The 18,811-nt window shown below is 44.6% G+C and overlaps 1 protein-coding gene across 1 annotated transcript; it reads right to left on the bottom strand.

The window, feature by feature from the left end:
• Nucleotides 1-258: 258 nt before the first annotated feature.
• Nucleotides 259-7,946, bottom strand: TAGAP (T cell activation RhoGTPase activating protein; the record flags this gene model as incomplete). Its single annotated transcript, XM_079716646.1, has 9 exons — nucleotides 259-1,529; nucleotides 2,203-2,317; nucleotides 2,901-3,096; nucleotides 4,516-4,625; nucleotides 5,108-5,269; nucleotides 5,959-6,125; nucleotides 7,399-7,465; nucleotides 7,779-7,832; nucleotides 7,920-7,946. The coding sequence occupies 9 exons, from the start codon at nucleotides 7,944-7,946 to the stop codon at nucleotides 259-261; spliced, it is 2,169 nt and encodes a 722-aa protein (XP_079572772.1).
• Nucleotides 7,947-18,811: the final 10,865 nt, after the last annotated feature.

Here is an 18,811-nt window from a genome sequence, read left to right on the forward strand (position 1 = left end):
ACGTAGACCTCTTTGCACCCAGCGCCTTGTCTAGAATGCATTTTATACATTTGCTACATGTTGCACAAATGCAGGGGCGCAGACACTGCCTGAGTGCCGTTGAGGAGCTGGGTAGCTGTCCTCTCTGAGAAGGTATCTACACAACTTTCCAAAGGAGCTTATTCACGACTTTTTGGAAAACAGTCTAAGAGCAGCTCTTTACACAGCCTTGTGTGTACAGAGGTGCCACGTGCTGTGTCTGGGTGACGGGTCCACCTCCTAGATGTAGGATTCCTTAGCGAATCGGAACTGATCAGCATCAAAGACGGGCTGACTACACCGCCGGGCCAGGAGGGGCTGCTGGTTCTTCTGTTGAGACTCAGACACAGTTCTCGGCCGAGGCAGCTCAGGCCTCCTGGCGACAGTCACCTGTCCGGTCATGTCTATAGAAGCACAGGCAGTCCTGCTCCGCTTCCAGCTCTCAGTCCTGGGCCACAGTCGGGGCCCGTCCAGTGACTCCTGACTGCATGTATTTCTTGAGTCCCCTCCGTGGTGGACAGGGAGAGGCGGCGGTAGCCGGGCGTCCAGGCTCAGCATCCTGGCCCTCATGCTGCCAACTGTTTGGCTCCCGTAGGTGGCGAGCTCCAAGGCCTGGTGCCGAATGGCCTCCTCGTAGGAGGGGGGGCCGCCAGGGCTCCTCTGATCCACCGGCTGGAACGCGTTCTCCACCAAGAGGGAGTGGGCCCCCGAGGTAAAGTCCACAGCTGCTTGGCCGTGGGTGTCAGGCAAGTTTTCTTGGACGATTCGGCCGGCAAGCTGGCTTTCTTTTTTAAGACCTTTCTTTACTTGGTCTCTGGCGCAGCCCTTGGATTTCACAGCCACAGCAGAGCTGCGGGTTTTGGTTAACACTTTTTGGTGAGAGGCAAAGGAGAATGACATGGAGTGTTTTTTTATTTCTCTGTCGGGCTTACTTTTCTCAGTCTTTGTGAAAGACTGATGTCTGGTGAAGAAGTTTCTTTTGGGACTGGAAGGAGAAGCCAGGGCTGAGCTGTCGGAGAGCACATCCAGGGAGCCACTGGAGCCGGCTTTGGGGGCCAGTGTGCACGCTGACACCAAACCCTGAGCCGGGCTCCGCACCCTCGCGTCTCGCGGCCCCTGGGTTTTGCCTTCCGCTGCAGTAAACACCTCCTCTGGAAACGGGTCCTCAGCTTCCTCACTTGCAAAACGAGGGGCCGCCTGGGCCGCGGTGAAGTCATCTTCACTTCGCGTGAGTTTCGGGTTTGCTTTCCTGCCCTCAAGGCACTCCTGCGACGATGCTGCTGTGCTGGGGTCCGAGTACCTCCTGTCTGGTTGCCCGAGGGAGCCTTTCAGTCTGGGCGCACTGCTGAGGACAGGCTCCCAAGGGTGCAGCGGGCCTCTGGGCTCCAGGCTGGCAGCCGGGTCCGAGGACCCTGGGGGCCACCTGCTCAGGGACCCCACAGCGCTGGGCTCCGCGTCGGGGTCGGGGTCGTTGCTGTCATAGGCCGAGTCGTTCTGCAGGGTCGACACGTCTGGGGGAAGTTAAGGGACAGTTGAGCTTTTCTTCAGTTACGTTTAGAAATAAACCTAAGTACCGTTCACCTACTTATTTCAAGTCTGGCGCCAGGGAATTTGGTGATGCTAATTTGAGGCTTGGCATGAAAGAAACTGGCCACATTAAAATTCTATTTCTTTCCATATCTACTATTTTGAGGTGGAGAAGATAAGTAGGAAAATGAAGCGAGAGAGGGAGGAAATGAGAAAGGAGAGAAAACAGCATTCCACTGAAACTTTATTGATCTTAAATTGAAAACTGATCCTTTGATGGCTCTTTTGACTGGCTCCATCCCCATTTGAACAGACCCATATTCCACTGTGTGGAAACAGAAGTTTCTTACGCCTTCTCTCTAGCTAAAAGTGACTTAGTAAAATGAGCAGTTCTTCATGATTTAGAAGAGGAAGGGGAAGGTTCCAGGCTGAAGCTGAATGAGTGTCTGCAGCCCGAGGAGACAGTGCAGGAAAACTCGAGAGAGAAGTTTCCGTGTTTAATGACTTCCCTACAGACTGGAGTCTACTCTGATTTGGTGATGTGTGAAGGTAACTTCTGCTTCAGATACCAGGGATGCTTTACATTACTGGTCTGGACTGGTAGCTGGCCATGAACTTGACCCCAGAGTCAGAATCAGTTGAGAGCCCCTTCCGCACCTGAACTGTCAGTGTGTTCCAGGGAGTCATCAGAAGCAATTCTGGAATGCCCTGGCATGTTCTCCCCAAATATTTCAAAGCAGTTATCGATGAGGAATTCCACCAGTGTCTTAACCTGTGAGGAAAAGTTAACAGGTTGTCAGCTTAACGAGATCTTTATTTATTTTTAAAAGAAGGGTGGTTAAGAATGGGGACATAGCGGGGGTCAGCAGTTAGGGAGGTGCCAAAATGGTCATGAGAAATCTTTATGTGTCTGAAAGGAGCATCCGGAAAATTGGTAACAATCACCTATATGAAAATTATTTTTGAGACATGCATTTTTAATTTGTGAATTTAAAAAAATCTATTACATTAAAGTAACAAAAATTTTCATTTAAGGAGTTTCCCAAATTGGTAGCTGAACTGACAGAGTGTGATGCACGAAAGCGAGAAAAGTGAAAGGGCCTTTCCATTCTGGGACACAGTCATGTAAAGATGGGTATTGATTGTCCTCTGTCTCGTAGGATGATAGAGGACACAGGCCTAACTTTACTCAGTTACATCCAATGTACACACCCAAGAGAATGTAACTATGACCAAAGCATTTGCCTTTCGTATTTTCACCGTGATCTTGACTGAGTCAGAGAAATTCACGGGCATTTTATTGCTTGGCTTTTGCAAACAGACAATGAGTTTCTCAGAAGTAGACAGAAACAAACCTTATCATTCAGCTCTCTCCGGGCTTCGAATGACAGGTTTTGCTCATTCTCCGGGCTCAGCACATTGGGCCCGATGCAGATGGCGAGATTGCTGGCATCCATCCTGTTGACCTCAGAGTTCTTGCTGATGACGTGGAGCACGGAGACCAGGTGCTTGAGCAGCAGGTGGTTGGGCTGCGGGAGCTTCTCTGCAACCCTGGAACGGAGTTCGGGAAGGCTTGTTTTAGGGGAGGCTCATGGCCTGTCTAGCTTGAGGGTGGCAAGGTGAAAGTTTCTGCCTAACCCAGAGTTCACTTAAAATGAGGAAGGTTCATTTTCACAAGAGACATTGTGAAACATTCATTCAGACACTTCCAGTGGCAACTGACACGGAATGAATCAGTTAACCACAAGATCCTGAAGCCCTAAAAAACTGGCCTTTATGATCAGGACACCAATAACATGGCCCTTTATTCTTTAAATAGATCTTAAGTTACGAAATATTAACTCCTGCAGTAAAATACAGAGTTTAATACATTTTGAAAATCATTTTGTTGAGTAACCATTTAGCCACGTAGAATGTCTTTCTGCTTCTAACCCTGCAAGACTATTTTTTTTTAAAGAATACAGTCATTTGCCTTTTTTTAAAACTGTGCTCATCAAATGAAGATGACACATTTTTATACCATTCTGAAGAATCTTTATGGAGATTAAATCAGTTTATAAGAGCATGTTCATAAAAATTGTGACAGCAGCATTTAAATGGCAACATTGGCACTACTACTAATAAATTAGAATTGTAAAGCTTCATAGCTTCAAAAAATGAAATGGTGTCTCTAACATAAGGATCGTTCATTTCTCATAAGAAGATATTTTTATGAAAGAGCTCTGTGTCTGTAAGCAGAAACTTATTGTGATAATCGTAGGGACAGACACACTAATGTCTTCAATTCAATAAATATTTCATTGACAATATTTAGCCATGTGAGACAATCATAATATATAGACAGACTTTCATAGGATTTGGCAAAAGCGCTGTTATTTTAACGTTAGTGTTTAAGATTTTCTAGTCTCTAACAGGTCACACTTCCATTTATATATGGAATTGTTTTTGCTGTGGTTGGAATTTGTTTTTATATAGTTTTCATTTTGGTTAATTATAAGAATATGAAATATGCTATGGAATTTTATGAACAAACAACCCCTTCCAGATTGTTTACCATGCTTTAAGGGATGTTTTGTGGGAGAATAGTTGCTTTGCACGACATCAGTGTGCAGGTTAAGGAGACCCCAGATTCCTACACCTGGCCGGTTACCCTGCTTTGAGGCTTTCATCTATGAGTTTGTTCCATACCTTCTTGAACTACTTATATTTTTAGACTCCCCACCTCTTGGGATTTGTGAGTACTGAAGTCCGCTTTCTATCTTTTGAAGAGGTGCTTCCTTTCATTTGGCTAAAACTACTTTTTAAAAATTTCCGGGGTACCTCTGGATTTGTATTCTGGGAGTGGATGAACAATTGCACTCGAACTCCCTAAACATTGCAATATACGTAAACCACTCTGACAGTTATGTGAAGAACCAAAGGGAGGAGACCGTGCGGGCCTGGCCTCCGGGGACAAGGCTGGCAACTTACTGCTTCAGGGCCTCGATCCTGTCCTCCTCACTCTGCTTCTCCAGGGCGCCCATCCACTCCTCAAACAGGTCGCAGGACAGGAGCTTCAGTGGGATACTTCTGAGGAAGTCCTGGAGGGTGGGAGGGGACTGTTCATGTTACACAACGTGCTGCCCTCATTTCAGCTCGTTTGTCGAATCTCAGGGACTCTGTGCTCATCCCCTACATAGGCTGTGCCCTTTCCTTCCTGCGTTCATTAGCCTGGAGAAATCTCTCACCTGACTTGTCTCTCAGCAGCTTCCTAACAACAGGCGCAGTAAGGCCATCATCCAAGGGGCCACCAGACTTAGGGGAATGGACTCGGCCATGGGACAATCCAAGTGCTTTTCCTCAGAGAAATTTGGGGGGAGTTTAATGCATCACTTTCTGTTCGAATCTGGGATCGCAGAAACAGAGATGCTTATACAAATAAATAAAGGCTTACCTAAAAAAAATTAAACTCTAAGATCAGTTTCCTTTGCTTTGTAGGGTAAAGAGCCCATATCTTATTTCCTGAGTGTCAATGTGTGAGAGCCCATCAGCAGGTCATTTGGTACCAATGCTGTGAACTCACCTTAAAGACCACCGCCAAGAGGTGCACGGGGAGACTTTTCAGATCCACCACGCCTCCGGAGTTGAGCTCTTCCTTGAGCTCTTTACGGGCTTTCTCGTTGGCTGCTTTCCTGAATATTCCTTCAGTGGAAGGGCCTTTAAGGCATAGTATAGTGAGAATATCCTAAAGGAAAGGGGTATAGAAATAGGAAGTGGTTACCCTTGGTTTGAAGACACACTTCGCTTGCTACTAACACAGGAAAAATCTATGTTTTGGTAGGAGAAAAAGAGTTAAAATAGTGGACATGAACAGTAGCTAACTTTACCTGTTATGAAACATCCTCTCCATAAAAGTTAGTTCTCCAGGATACTAAGACAGTCTTAACAAGAGACTATTAATGCCAGTTTTTCCTTTCAGCCTGGTTGCTATGAACTGTCTCCCTCGGCCCTGCCATTTTTCTAAGAGGAGGTAAATTGTGAAAGCTGGAATTTGCACATTCTAAAACTATTTCAGGCCTCTCTCCTTTCAAGTCATTCCATATAAACGTTGGATTTCTGATCATAAACTCTATAAATCTCTGTCTCTTGATTTCTCAGAAGCTACACATTTTCAGCATTCTTCTCTCCATGAAGTCAGAAGGATGGAGGGACCATCAACCTGAGCTCAGTGGCAAATACAACGAATTTCTAGAATGCAAGCAGCCAGGTGGTCTCCTGACTGCATTCCTAAGTGGGAACACCATTTCCAAACTTGGAAAAAACCCTAAAGATTGGCCCCAACAAGTTTAGCATGAGAATGCCGTTCAGATTTCCCGAGGACTTTTCACAGCTGGCAGAAAACTGAAGTAGGTTCACGCGTGAATGTGAACCTACCTGAATGGGTCTGGGGAGTGTGTCATTGTCACTGCAGATAGCTGACAAGGGCTGATCAAACAGGGATGACTTCAATTCTGGCTCTGAAGCCCCAGAAAAATCTGATGAAGAAGAAAGCCTTCTCATGAGGAAGAGCCAGTTCAACACCTTCTTTCTCTTCTTAATTTCTACAGCCAAGAAAACCAAACAAAGAGAAATTAGATTAAAATATTGATAAGCAAGGATCCAGATAAGACAACGGATATTGTCATCTATGGTTTGCCGTGTGGGACAAATAATATTGAAAAACCGAGAAAGCAAAGGGTGTGAATCTTAATCTAGAAAAATCAACCTGAAAAACAACCACATTGTTACCAGGGCAGCCAGCCCCTAAACAGCAATACCAAGGTTCCTCAAAGACTCCACCTTTCCTGTTTTTTACACTTTACCAGCTGTTTGCTACAGAAAATGAGCAAAACCTAACTAAGCAGATCATAAACAACCATCTTAACATACTGACCTTAATAACCACGGTGGATATTTCTGATGTGAAATAGATTATTTTAATTTCTTCCTTTGACTAGTGAAGAAAATGAAACTTATAGGAAGAGGAAGTGACTTGCTCAAGACCATTTTGAAGGCTCTACACTGGGCGGGCCATTAAACCAACCTCTGTGGCCATGCTAACACCCACCACTAGAGGGAGCTACACCACGCAATCTGTCTACAGTCACGGGCAGGGTTTTCCCAGTGGATGCTTTAGGGAAGGGCGGGCACAAATTGCTGCCGGAAGGTTTGAACCTAGACCTTACCAAGATATTTTATCCTTGCAAAATCCTGAAGACGTGTGCAATGGGTGTAACGTCTAACAAGTTTCCTTCTTTCTCTGTTTTCTCCTTCCTTCTCATTTTTTTTTTTCTGATTTTAAAAGCTACATATTCTAAATGCATTGGCATATGCTTCTCTACTTTTTATACCATCAAGTGGAGGAGGATGGATAGAGAACTGGCTTGTCCTCATAGTTCAGGAGAACTGGGTCAGGGTTACTTTATAATGCAATGAATTGTGGAAAAAACTGAGTGAACGGTGGGTTCTTTGGGATTTGAGATGAGTAACAATTGCTTCATGTGCTCCTAGAATCATTCTCCGTTAGAGGAGGGCGAAAATGGTACAGGCAACTGTGTATTTTTCACATGTATGCACACTTTCATTGTCAAAACATAAATGCCAGGAGATCTGTAACTCCATTAAAGCCCCTCTGGAGAGCTGGGGGGTTGGCTTAGGGAAGATCTTTTCTATCAGAGTACTCGCTCTCCAGTGAGCTGGAGCCTTCCTGCCAGGCAAGTGTTAATGTTCTGTGGTCTTTCAAAGAACACTTTGAAAAAAAATTCTTAGTAAAGCACTGTGGTTTGGCAAACGAAGAACCTCTACATAAAAGATCAGTATGTTTTCAAAACTCACCAATTAGCTGGCAAAGACCGTCTTCGCCCTCACATGATGCCAGCAGAGGATGTTCCTTGATGTCACCCTAAAAATAGATTTATTTTAGTTTAAAATAATGACTGAAGAAATCTGCCCAGTCTTTCCCCACAAAATACATTCAACATTTTATTCATATCAAAAACTAGTCCAGAGTCCGTTAATTTTTTCTATCTTCCAGAATCAATGTTAATGTCCTGCTTATCAAGATAGAAAATCTCAGTTAATATTAGTCTTTAACTTACTACACTTATTATGTTGATGTTCTATCCTGATAACTAAACAATACAAATGATATTCAATTAAAATAAAGTTTTCCATCTCACAGTGCAGATAAAAAGTTTTAAACATTGCTTTCTTACCTCTGATCGACATTCAATTAATGTCTCCATATTACTGGCATTTAGTGTTTTTGACTAAAAGAGAAAACACTAAATTAGGTAAACCTCTTTGACTCTTGCCATGAGAAAGCATGAATGAATAAATGTAAGACGGGCGCGTACAGCATGGCAGCTGCTTGTCAACTTCATTAGAGTTTGGACCGACTGTCCAGTGATGAGCTTTGCTCCTGTGTGGCCTTGGCTCTGTATAAGAGAAATCATATGGCAAGAAGTTAGGAGGGGTACATGTAATGCATTGGCCAGTTTCAGTGCCACTCTGATTAAACACAAAGTTTGAAACTACTGGCTAGAAAAGTTTTCATTTAAAGTCAGTTATACCCCATTGTAAAGCAATTATCCTCCAATAAAGATGTTAAAAAAAAAATAAAGTCAGTTATATGTTACCAGATGTCTTATGCTATTAAACGCAACATCTGAACACACTTATTTCTAAATGTTTTAAACCTGATATCTTCATCATGCCAAACTTTGTTATTCATTTATTACGTTCCCATCAGGAGATGACCTGACTAACAATTACAATAACAACTAACTCTTACTTGGAGAGCTCACGGTGTGTCAGGGCACTGTATTAAGTGCTTTGCACAGATTTTCTCATCTAACCGGAAAAGGACAAAATGTATTCCCAGGATGCTACTTATAGCAGACATAAAACAAAGATAACGTGTACAGAATTCCTATACCCCAAAAGTGCAGGCTTCACGTTAAAGCAAAGCTTTCTGTGTTTATTCTTTATAACACTATTTGTTGCATATTCCACGGTGTCGCTGTTTTCTGTTGGATAAGATCTTAAAGCCCAGTGACCCGCTAGGCAGCTTACTGTCTTGTCGTGTTAATTTATGGTACTTACCCTCGGAGGGCCTCCACCCAGACTTCTTTTACCTCCCGTGAACTGTGGAAAACGGGAGAAACAGCATGACACTCTGCTCCAGCTAATCCACCGTCAGTGAGGAGACTGAACTGCTCTAACTTCACATGTCCTGTGTTATAAGGGGGAGAGGGAGGGCAGGTGGAAACTCAGAATATTACTGAGGCCGGAAGGAGCATCACGGGCTGTCACCGGGACAGAGCCAGCCAGACGCTGGGGAGCTCTCACTTCCTCATTCCTTTTAGGGCAGCTCTGGTTCTTTTTTTTCTTCTTCTTCTTCCACTTCAAAGCAAGACATCTTTAAACTACTAAGAGTGGAAAAGATGACATATGGCCATAGGCGAAGGCTCTGATTAATGTCATAGGTGGGATGTATGAATAAGAAATGGTGTTATTCCGTACGTAAACATCATTGTATTTTCTAAAGTGGTAATTTCAGGTGCCCTTTTTTTCGTATCCTGTTTGGGTGCCGTCTCCCCTCCCACCCACCATCTCCTCTGTTCACCAGTCACTGTACGTTGATAAGCACTCTCTAGGTGCGGGATGTTGTCCCTCTAAGAAAGCCAAGACACGCTGCCTCTTTTGAAAAATAGTCACCATCCAAAGTCAGGTCTGGAATTAGAAAGCGTCCACCAGAGCAGGCTGTCAACATATTAACCTCTTCTTTCCCTAACTCAATACTTAGGTCATAGTCAGATTAGATTAATTCTGTCATGGGAGGTAAACAAAAAATTCCTTTGGTCAGACCATTCGAAAGTAGAAAGGAGATGGTGAATTTTATCTGTGGATCCTGCCTTCTGGATAAGAGAGAAGGGTGGTCTTTTCTATGGCTTAAGGCTGTATATGAAATGACTCAAGTTCCTTGACAATAGAATGGAGACATAAATTGTGATACATTCACACAGTGGAGTCTCACAGAGCCCTAAGAATGAATAGTGTATAGCTACATTCAACAGTAGGGTTGGGTCTCACAAAATAATGTTGAGCGAAAGAGGCCAGACACAAAAGATTGCATCTTGCATGCAAAGCCCCCAAACAGCAAAAGTAATCTGTGCTATTAGAAGCCAGAATAGTGTTTCCCTAGGGCTGGATAGTGGTTCTGAGGGATCAGAGAGGGGCTTTGTCATGGTGCATCTCTTGGTCCAGGTGCTGCTAGTCTTAGGTGTACATTTCTGTATGTATGCTATTCTTCAACAAAAAGTTTACAAATACCTTGACTTAATTCATTATTAGCACCTGTAATTCTAAACCTCTTTTTATACTGATAGTGCTATTGTCTTTATACTGAAAGGAGGTCATGATTAGGCATATTTTGGGAAACTGAAGCACAGAGCTGTTAAAATTTGCCCGGTAACTCGGAGTCTCGGCGGGTGACCTCAGGACAGAACCAGTGTCCAGGCTTCCAGCCAGAGGCGCCCTCTCTTAAAACTGCCAGAGTTCACGCAGCAGCCCACCACATCTGTAGATGTTATTGCCCTTTCACCCTCCCTCTTACAAACCTGTGAGATGAATTTACTGATTTTCATTATTATTATGAAAAAGAGCATTTATGCTGTCCTATCCTAGAGTCAGACACATGGAAGTTACTCAATAAATAATTTCTGTATAAATACATTTACTTATGAAATATTCGCAATAGGCTATTACTATAATACATATTCTTTGCTAATATGTATTTTATGAACTTTTTCATTGGATACTTTCTTTGGTTCTTCTAAGAAACGTAATGTCTGCACGGCTCTCACAACTAAAGCATCCATCCTCAACTGACATATTTCCCTCTTTTTAAAAATGAAGACCATATTGTTTTCTAATCCTTAGGGCTTCTTATGTTATGCCCTATACCCCACAATACACATTCCACCAGTGATTTAAAAACTTTCTTTTTGTCATGGGATTCTATATTCAAAGGAGGATGAATCTAGAATCCTGATATATAAAATGTTAAAAACCTTTTTTTTAGAGTATGTTGCTCTAGTGAGAGATGGGGAAATCATAGGCCCTCCGTTTTGTGTCTTCTGACAAGTCCAAGCTGGGGGGTTCTTGAGGAAACTCAAACACTCATACACCAGCAATTCTCAAAGTGCCTTTAGTGATCCCTGGAGCCCTTTCAGGAGGGTCCACGAGGTCAAACTATTTTGTAACAATACTGAGATGCTATTTGCCTTTTTGACTCCATTCTCTCAAGAGTATATAGTGGAGTTTTCTAGAGACCACATGGTGTGGGATGTTTTGACAGCTATGGGAATGCAAACTTGCATTTTCTTGTGTTTTAAATGTTTCTCAGTTTTAATTTCTCCTACGATACATATGGGTAGATATAACTTACGTAAATTAAAGTGCTTTCGAGTTGTCAATAATTTTGTAAAGGGTTCCTGAGACCAAAAAGGTTTGAGAACTGCTGATCTACATCATATCTTTGCATGTGAGAAAATTCCACATTCGTGTCTTATTTGCCTATTATCTTCACCCTATGTATAGCCATGGCCACTTTCAGTGAAAATCATTGCCAAGGTGTGTTGCCTGACAGTCCATCGCCCCACACTGCATTTTGTTTATTAAGAGCTTCAACAGGTCTTAGAGTGGAGAAAGGATTCTCTGCTGCTCGGTTACATCCACTGTGATGTTCCATGGTTTTCATGATGGCTCTGCGCTGGCAGCTGCCCCAAGCAGTCTTCACCCCCGTTCCTCTACTTCTGTATCTCGTGTCCTTTATGGTGGTCACTTGACTACATTTCTTCTCAGTTGTCCTAGGGACACAAATGTCCTTCTATATATAAACTATAAACTCAGCCATCGACATATGGCCATGGGGAAAAATGAGGAAGTAGGACATAAGAAGAGTGCTGTTTCCCTTCGGACACGTCATGTACAACATTGTGAATGTTTAAGTGAAATTTGATTGTTGCTGGGGATTATATATATTTTTTTATGTAGAGGATCATGTCTTTAAATTTATTATGAAATACAATAAGAAATAGACTTTTTTTTTTTTCTTGCGGTACGCGGGCCTCTCACTGTTGTGGCCTCTCCCGCCGCGGAGCACAGGCTCCGGACGCGCAGGCTCAGCGGCCATGGCTCACGGGCCCAGCCGCTCCGCGGCACGTGGGATCTTCCTGGACTGGGGCACGAACCCGCGCCTCCCGCATCGGCAGGCGGACCCTCAACCATTGCGCCACCAGGGAAGCCCAGAAATAGACTTTTATATAAACATGTTCATTACATGTTTCAGTAACAGCTCTTTTGAAGAGCGGAATAATGTGTTTGTTAATTACGTTGTGATAACTTTGGACTTTTTAAAAGGAAGAAATGATAAAAATGCAAATGCTATAAGTTATATTGAATAAAAAATTCCCTCTCATCTGGTCTATTTTCTTCCTTTCCTCCTCCTCCTCCTTTGTCCTCTTCTTTTTTTGAGACTGAATTATGGGACTAGACATGGATATTTACTGACATTGAATTTCAGGGCTGAATGGGTTTTAAGCGAGCAACTAGTTTAACGTCCTATCCATATCCTGATGCTTTTATCTCTGCAGCACCCCTCACCAAATTGTCTCTTTGAGATTGTTCTCGAAGTCCTCTCTTTCTGAGAGCATTCCAACTGCTGAGTGAGCCATTCCCTAATTCAGCAGAAGGCTCCTGGCTATGTCAGAGTGAAGCCTGTCTTGAAAGCCTTTCCTGTTTTAAATCCCATTCTATCCTGGGAGATAGCCTTCCAGCTTCTTCTATTCAACCCCTGCAGCCCCCATGCCTCCCACCCCAAAACAAACAGACGAAGACACTTCTCAGTAGGTAACATCCTTTGTCGGCATCCATCATCAGCTCTGCGTTCTAAGATGTCAAGGCGAAAGAAAGGGGTAGTGAGACACTTATTTAACACTACTACATGCCCTCTATTGTCCTAGCCATATCCAAATACCTCATTTCACATCATTTTTAGAACCATACTGAGTACGTCACTCTCCCTGTCTTATGGCTGAGTCACCTGGGGCTCCATGTCAGTTCATTTACCCAGCGTCACTCCGTTGAACCTAGTCTTTTGACACTAAGTCCAGTGCTCTTTCCACGATTTCTCTTAAGGATAATCCTTCAAGTGATTCATTTATAAATGGAAACAAGAGGTCTAGACCTTGTATACCAATTTAGACCAGAGGAGTCCAGGTGGATCCCTATGGGGAGTTCTTACCAAGCAGACAGAGTCAGATTTAGGACATTGTCCTGAAACTCCAAAATTTCCTTCTGTCAGTTTCATTAAAAATAATCAGTCAAATACAATTTACGTCATCTTTACAAAATACATAGCACCAAAGATTCAGTGACCCGCAGAAACTGTTACACAGAGAGATTAGCGTATTTCACTTGTCTATAATTCTTCCGTCTGCCTACCACACACTACTTTACTGAAGTTAGTAGTAAGTAAGCCAACAGAAAAGAGTTAAGTTAGAGCCCCTCATTTTTCAAAGCAGTAATATCTTTTGGCTCTTCTTATAGACCGGACCATTGATGGGAGAACCAAGAGGGAAGTACCATTTTTGACGTCCCTGGGAGATTCTAAGAGTCGTCATCTAAATAACAGGTAAGTTTTGTAACTGATGGGAAGCCACCATCAGCAGCTGGTCCCGGTGGCTGGCCAAGGAGACGCCCACCTTGTCCACCATCAGTGCTGCCCTGCTCGGCACATGGTTCCCACTGTGGAAATAGAGTCATAGAGGACAGGTCCTGCACCACTGATTCTGAAACTCTCAGAGTAAGTTTGACTGCTGCGGTTCCTCTGCAGTTTCTACACTAGTAGAACATTTGTGAATACAGTGTGAAATTTGGAAGCAGCCATATCGAAAAACAAACAAACAAAAAAGGAAAGATCAGTTTCACTCTCTCCATAGTCTTCCCTCATAATTTCTCTTGAAAAGCAAGTTCTTACCCTGCAGGACAAGAGTTTTCAGAACATGGAAAGAAACTTAAATGGCTTTTGCTAGCAAGCAGAAATAAACAAGACAGGCGGTCAGGTTGAAGAAAAACACACACTCATAAAGGTGATTCTCACGTTAGGACGTTTATTACTTAGCTCCTGGTCACAACAGATTTTTCTCCCAAGAACTGGCTTCATTTTTACTGTGGCGAGTGTCTAAAGACGATAAACTCTGGGACAGGGTCTGTGATTTCTATGCTGAGTGTGCATTTTCGTGGTGTTACCGAGAGCACTTAGGTTTCTTCCTGCATCTCCAGGCTGACTCAGGATACCCCTTCACGAAAGCTCTCACTACTCCAGTCCTGACAGTTGTGACCAAGACTTCTGAGTCATTCACCCTGTGTTTTCCAGATGGGCTGTGCAGTCTTACCCATCTCGCTGTGGGAACACCCACTTGAGAACCAGTCCTTCCATTCCAGGCTCCGTCTTCCTTTCTCTGCCTTGGTCCGCTCAGTGACCCAGAGCCCCAAGTTTCTCCATTAGAGTGATATCAATTACTTCTTGCATAGAGGACTATTTTCCCAAAGAGGTCACAGTTTCCTCGAGGACTTTTACATCACAACAGTACCTGGCTACCTAATGATTGATGGATACACTGATCTTCTAGAAAGTTTTTCAAGTTGCAAATAAAAAAATTTAAAAAGAACCTAGCCTCCTTTTCTGATTATGACTTGTCATGTGTTAGCTACAGAGTCTATTGTCACTCCCTAAAAGCGCACCTCTGCACCTCCAGGCCTGTGGTGAAGCTGCGTCCCTCCCTGGAAGGCTGGTCACCGCATCAGCCCTGTAGAGTCATCCCCTTCCCTCCCTCCGAGCCCAGCTCAAGTCCCATGTCCTCTAAGCTGCGTCCCTCCCTGGAAGGCTGGTCACCGCATCAGCCCTGTAGAGTCATCCCCTTCCCTCCCTGCGAGTCCAGCTCAAGTCCCATGTCCTCTAAGCTGCGTCCCTCCCTGGAAGGCTGGCCACCGCATCAGCCCTGTAGAGTCATCCCCTTCCCCCCCTCCGAGTCCAGCTCAAGTCCCATGTCCTCTAAGCTGCATCCCTCCCTGGAAGGCTGGTCACCGCATCAGCCCTGTAGAGTCATCCCCTTCCCTCCCTGTGAGTCCAGCTCAAGTCCCATGTCCTCTAAGCTGCGTCCCTCCCTGGAAGGCTGGCCACCGCATCAGCCCTGTAGAGTCATCCCCTTCCCCCCCTCCGAGTCCAGCTCAAGTCCCATGTCCTCTAAGCTGCATCCCTCCCTGGAAGGCTGGTCACCGCATCAGCCCTGTAGAGTCATCCCCTTCCCTCCCTGCGAGTCCAGCTCAAGTCCCATGTCCTCTAAGCTGCGTCCCTCCCTGGAAGGCTGGTCACCGCATCAGCCCTGTAGAGTCATCCCCTTCCCCCTCTCCGAGTCCAGCTCAGGTCCCATGTCCTCTAAGCTGCATCCCACAGGCCTTTGCAGAGCGAATCAAGCTCCCTTCCCTTGTTCTGCAGCAGCAGTTCACCCTGTGCCTCCAGAAAGCAGGGGCCAATCTTCACCTTTTGTCCTTACAAGTGCCCTGCAGGGTGCATTGTACAGAGTAGGCATTTACTATCCTTCCATTATTTTCCACAATAAAATTCTGTTATTAAATGAAAGCATTTGACTCTCACTGTATGTTTATTGGTGTTGAAATGTGTATTAGCCTCTTTGTCTTTGCTCTGTTGAGAAGGAGCTTCTCTCTGTCATGATGGGACAGTGGTGCCCGTGGGGGATATGCCACTGACTTTGAGGACGCCCTCTCCCAGCAAGCCTGGCCACTGTGATCCGCAGGCTCATGTTGACAGTAGTGCATTAGATTTAGGCCCATGGACTTTCTGGTTGTGCCCGAGGGAAGGAGGCCTCACCTGGCTAGGCCTGAGACAGCAGGGCTCAGCACCCGGATGCTGACTCTGTCATGAACTTGGAGGGCGCACACACACGACTGTCTCATCACCTCGCACCCTCCACCCATCGAAGGCTCACTTCTCCCGGAGGAGGAAATCCTACAATGTTTCATCCCGTGTGGCTGAGGGGACCGGGACACCAGGGCTTAGAATCAAGGCCCAGGCCCAGTGGAGTCAACTGTGGCCCCAGGCTCGGCCTCTCTCTGCTGCGAACTCGCTGCTGTCCAGCCAGACTGGGCTCAGTTCTCACCTTTAAATGAGGGCATGGCATTCACGAATTGGCGGGGCACAGGACTCTGCTAAATTCCTTTTATTTGATAAATGTGATTGTAGTGAATTAGCAGGAAAACTCCTTGCCTGCCTCTTCTCTAAGAAACTTCCAGGCAAGTCTGTGGGCGCGTGGGATGGGGCTGGAGGAGATGCGTCCCAGCGCCTCCCAGCCCGGGGCTCGCGGAGGGCACTCGGGGCAGAGGGCAGGTGGCGACTCGGTCTGGTGTGGAGGGCATCCAGTCCACGTCCTTTAAGGCCATTTGTTTTCCTGGCAGGAAAAGGGCTGTCCTCCAGCCAAATTTTAACTCATGCTACTGCACGAGGGTTACCTGAATATCCCTGAGGTTTGCTGGGACCAGTGTCCCTAAATATTGCAAGTGTCATTGTGTCTTGCAGAATTATTCACTGTACCCACAGATGCCTGCGTTTTTGTGGTGGATACATGTATTTTAAATTTGCCTCTCAGATCTCTGTGATAATTAATCTTTGTATTGGAATACAAAATAGCCTCAGCATAAAATACTATTTGAAGAACTCCGTGTTCTCAGAAAGCTGGCTCGAAAAATAAGAAAGGCTAGGAGAAAATGTTCTTTTTAAACTGCCTTCCCCACTTATCGAGACCACGATAAAGAATTAGAAATAAAATATCCTGAGATTAGGAGATTAGAATCTGTGAATTGCTGATAATATAGCTACCACCATGTCATAGGCAAGGCAACGCCCCAACTTACTTCATATATCACTTTAAGAACTAAAGGATCCTTCCTTTCTGATGTCATTTTGGCCCCAAAATTGCACAAAGAAAACACAATGTCAGAAAGGGTATGCCATCCACCCTGGGCGTCACTTAACTATGGCATAATTCAGCAGATTTTTTGGAAGAAAAACAGAAAATTATGAAAATTGAGGTTCTTTGTTAGCAGTCTACAAAATTCATGTGAGGCATCTGTTAAAAAAAATCTGAACCAAAAACATGGTAACTATGGAAAAATGTTTAGTTAGCCCATGATTCCAAAATGCCTTTTAAAGAGATATTTACTCTAGTTTAATTTTTTTTAACTTAATGCTTTCTTCATTTGTCATGTGAAAAAAAATTATCCAGGGCTTTTACCTCCTGTTTAAATTTTTAAAAAGAAAAGTATTTGTCATTTTGAATGCGTGTGGTCCCTTTCTCAGATACTATGTCTTATTTGGTGTCTCCTGAGAACGTCTCCTGGAAATGGCCTCTGAGGACCGTGTCAGCTCCCAGGGCTGGGCGTTCAGGGTGGTGTGGCTGTAAGTGGGGCAGTGTGGTCAGCATCCACGCAGTTCCCACCGGGAGAAGAGGCAGGGGTTCTCCATCCGACTCCAACCTGGCCTGAACGAGCTTGTCAGTGCTTAGGGGTCTGTGCTCGGTGGGTGGCTTGGTCTTCTCATTTTCAGATTCAGCTACCAACCACTTTTCATGACGTTCCTTATGCCTTAGTGGTTGGGACTGGTTGAGTGCCATTTTTTCTCAGTAACAGGAGCCTTTTTGATGCTCTCTCTCTAGTCCACGCTGGTTCTGATTTAGATCCCGGGGTATCGTGTAGAGCTTGTGTGATTTTTGATATGAAGAGTCTTTGGACAGAGGGGTCAAGGTGAATCCATGAGGATTCTGGTGAAGCTGATAAACTTCCCTTAGGGAAAGGGGGATGAGAAAATGGACCGAGAGAATGAGAACAAATTTACACCAGGCCATGGGAGAACGTCTGGTCACCTGTATACACAGTTGATATTCATAATTGCTCAGCCCTCCCCTTCCGGAGGTGAGTGGATGGGACCAGGCCCCTGCTCTGGTCTTTGTAGCCCACGACTCCTGAGCTCTTCCTACAGAAAAAAGAACCACAAGGTTTTGCCTCCTGCCTTCGGGCCATAAAACATCATACAGAATGCTAGTAACCAGGTGACATATTTTTAAAAAATTCTTGTATCTTCCCTAAATTTTACATATGTTGACTGTGAAACTGAGCCCAAATGCCATTTCTCTGAGATGTATCCTTTGTGAAAAGTTCAGTAAATCTCAAAGGGCAACCAGTTTTTCAAATTTGCCATATAATGGTGCTCAAACTTGAGCAGTTATCAGCATCCCCTGGAGAGCTCATTAAAACCCGGATTGTGGGCCTTGCCCCCAGAGATTCTGATTCAGCCTGTCTGGAGAGAGGCCTAGAACTCTGCCTTCCTCCCAAGTCCCAGGCAATGCTGAGGCAGCTGGTCTGGGGACCACACTTGGAAAGCCTACTGGTGAAGTGTCATGAAAAAGTAAAAAGTAAATGCATTTACTCCTGCTTCCTGGGCATTGGGGCGGTCTATGTAATGACATTTTTATAATCACTGGGTTTTTCCACAATTCTAGCAATTTGTTGGCTTTCATGCATTGTCTTGCCCCTGAAATGAGCCTGCAGGCCGTTACAATGGAGAAATTCATTCCGACACCCTGAGACAGCCCTGGGGGCCCAAAAGGAAGTTCACAAATGTTCATTTGTAAGAATGAGTAAAATGACAGCTTCCCCAGTCAGGAGTGACACTTCTGCTTTTATCAGATATTTGAATGTATCTCTGCTCCTGGCTGCTACGCTCAGTGCTGTTTCTGCAGATAAAAATGTGGGGGCTACTCCAAAGGAACTGTGCAAACTTCCGTGTCCAGAATGATCCCAAGAACCTTTAATAGGCAGTCAGAGAGATAAGGCACATACTGCTTGATTCACTTCGAGTCCCAAGATCTAACGAAACAGAAACTTTGCTAATTTTATTTTATTTTTTTTCAAATAAATGTGGTAATCACCTGTTGGTGACTCATTTCCAGTGGCCCTGGGTTAAGGAAACCAAATGGACCGCAAGTTGCACTAGCCTGTTCTGAACCTTGGAGTTGGCTGTTTGCCCACAGGGCATCTATTCCCCATTAGGAGAGCTCAGCTGTCTACAAAACGGCCTTCTGCAAATCCCTAAAAGGCTGAAGGCAAG

Source organism: Hyperoodon ampullatus (genome assembly GCF_949752795.1).
Source record: "Hyperoodon ampullatus genome assembly, chromosome: 12".
NCBI lineage: Eukaryota > Metazoa > Chordata > Mammalia > Artiodactyla > Ziphiidae > Hyperoodon > Hyperoodon ampullatus.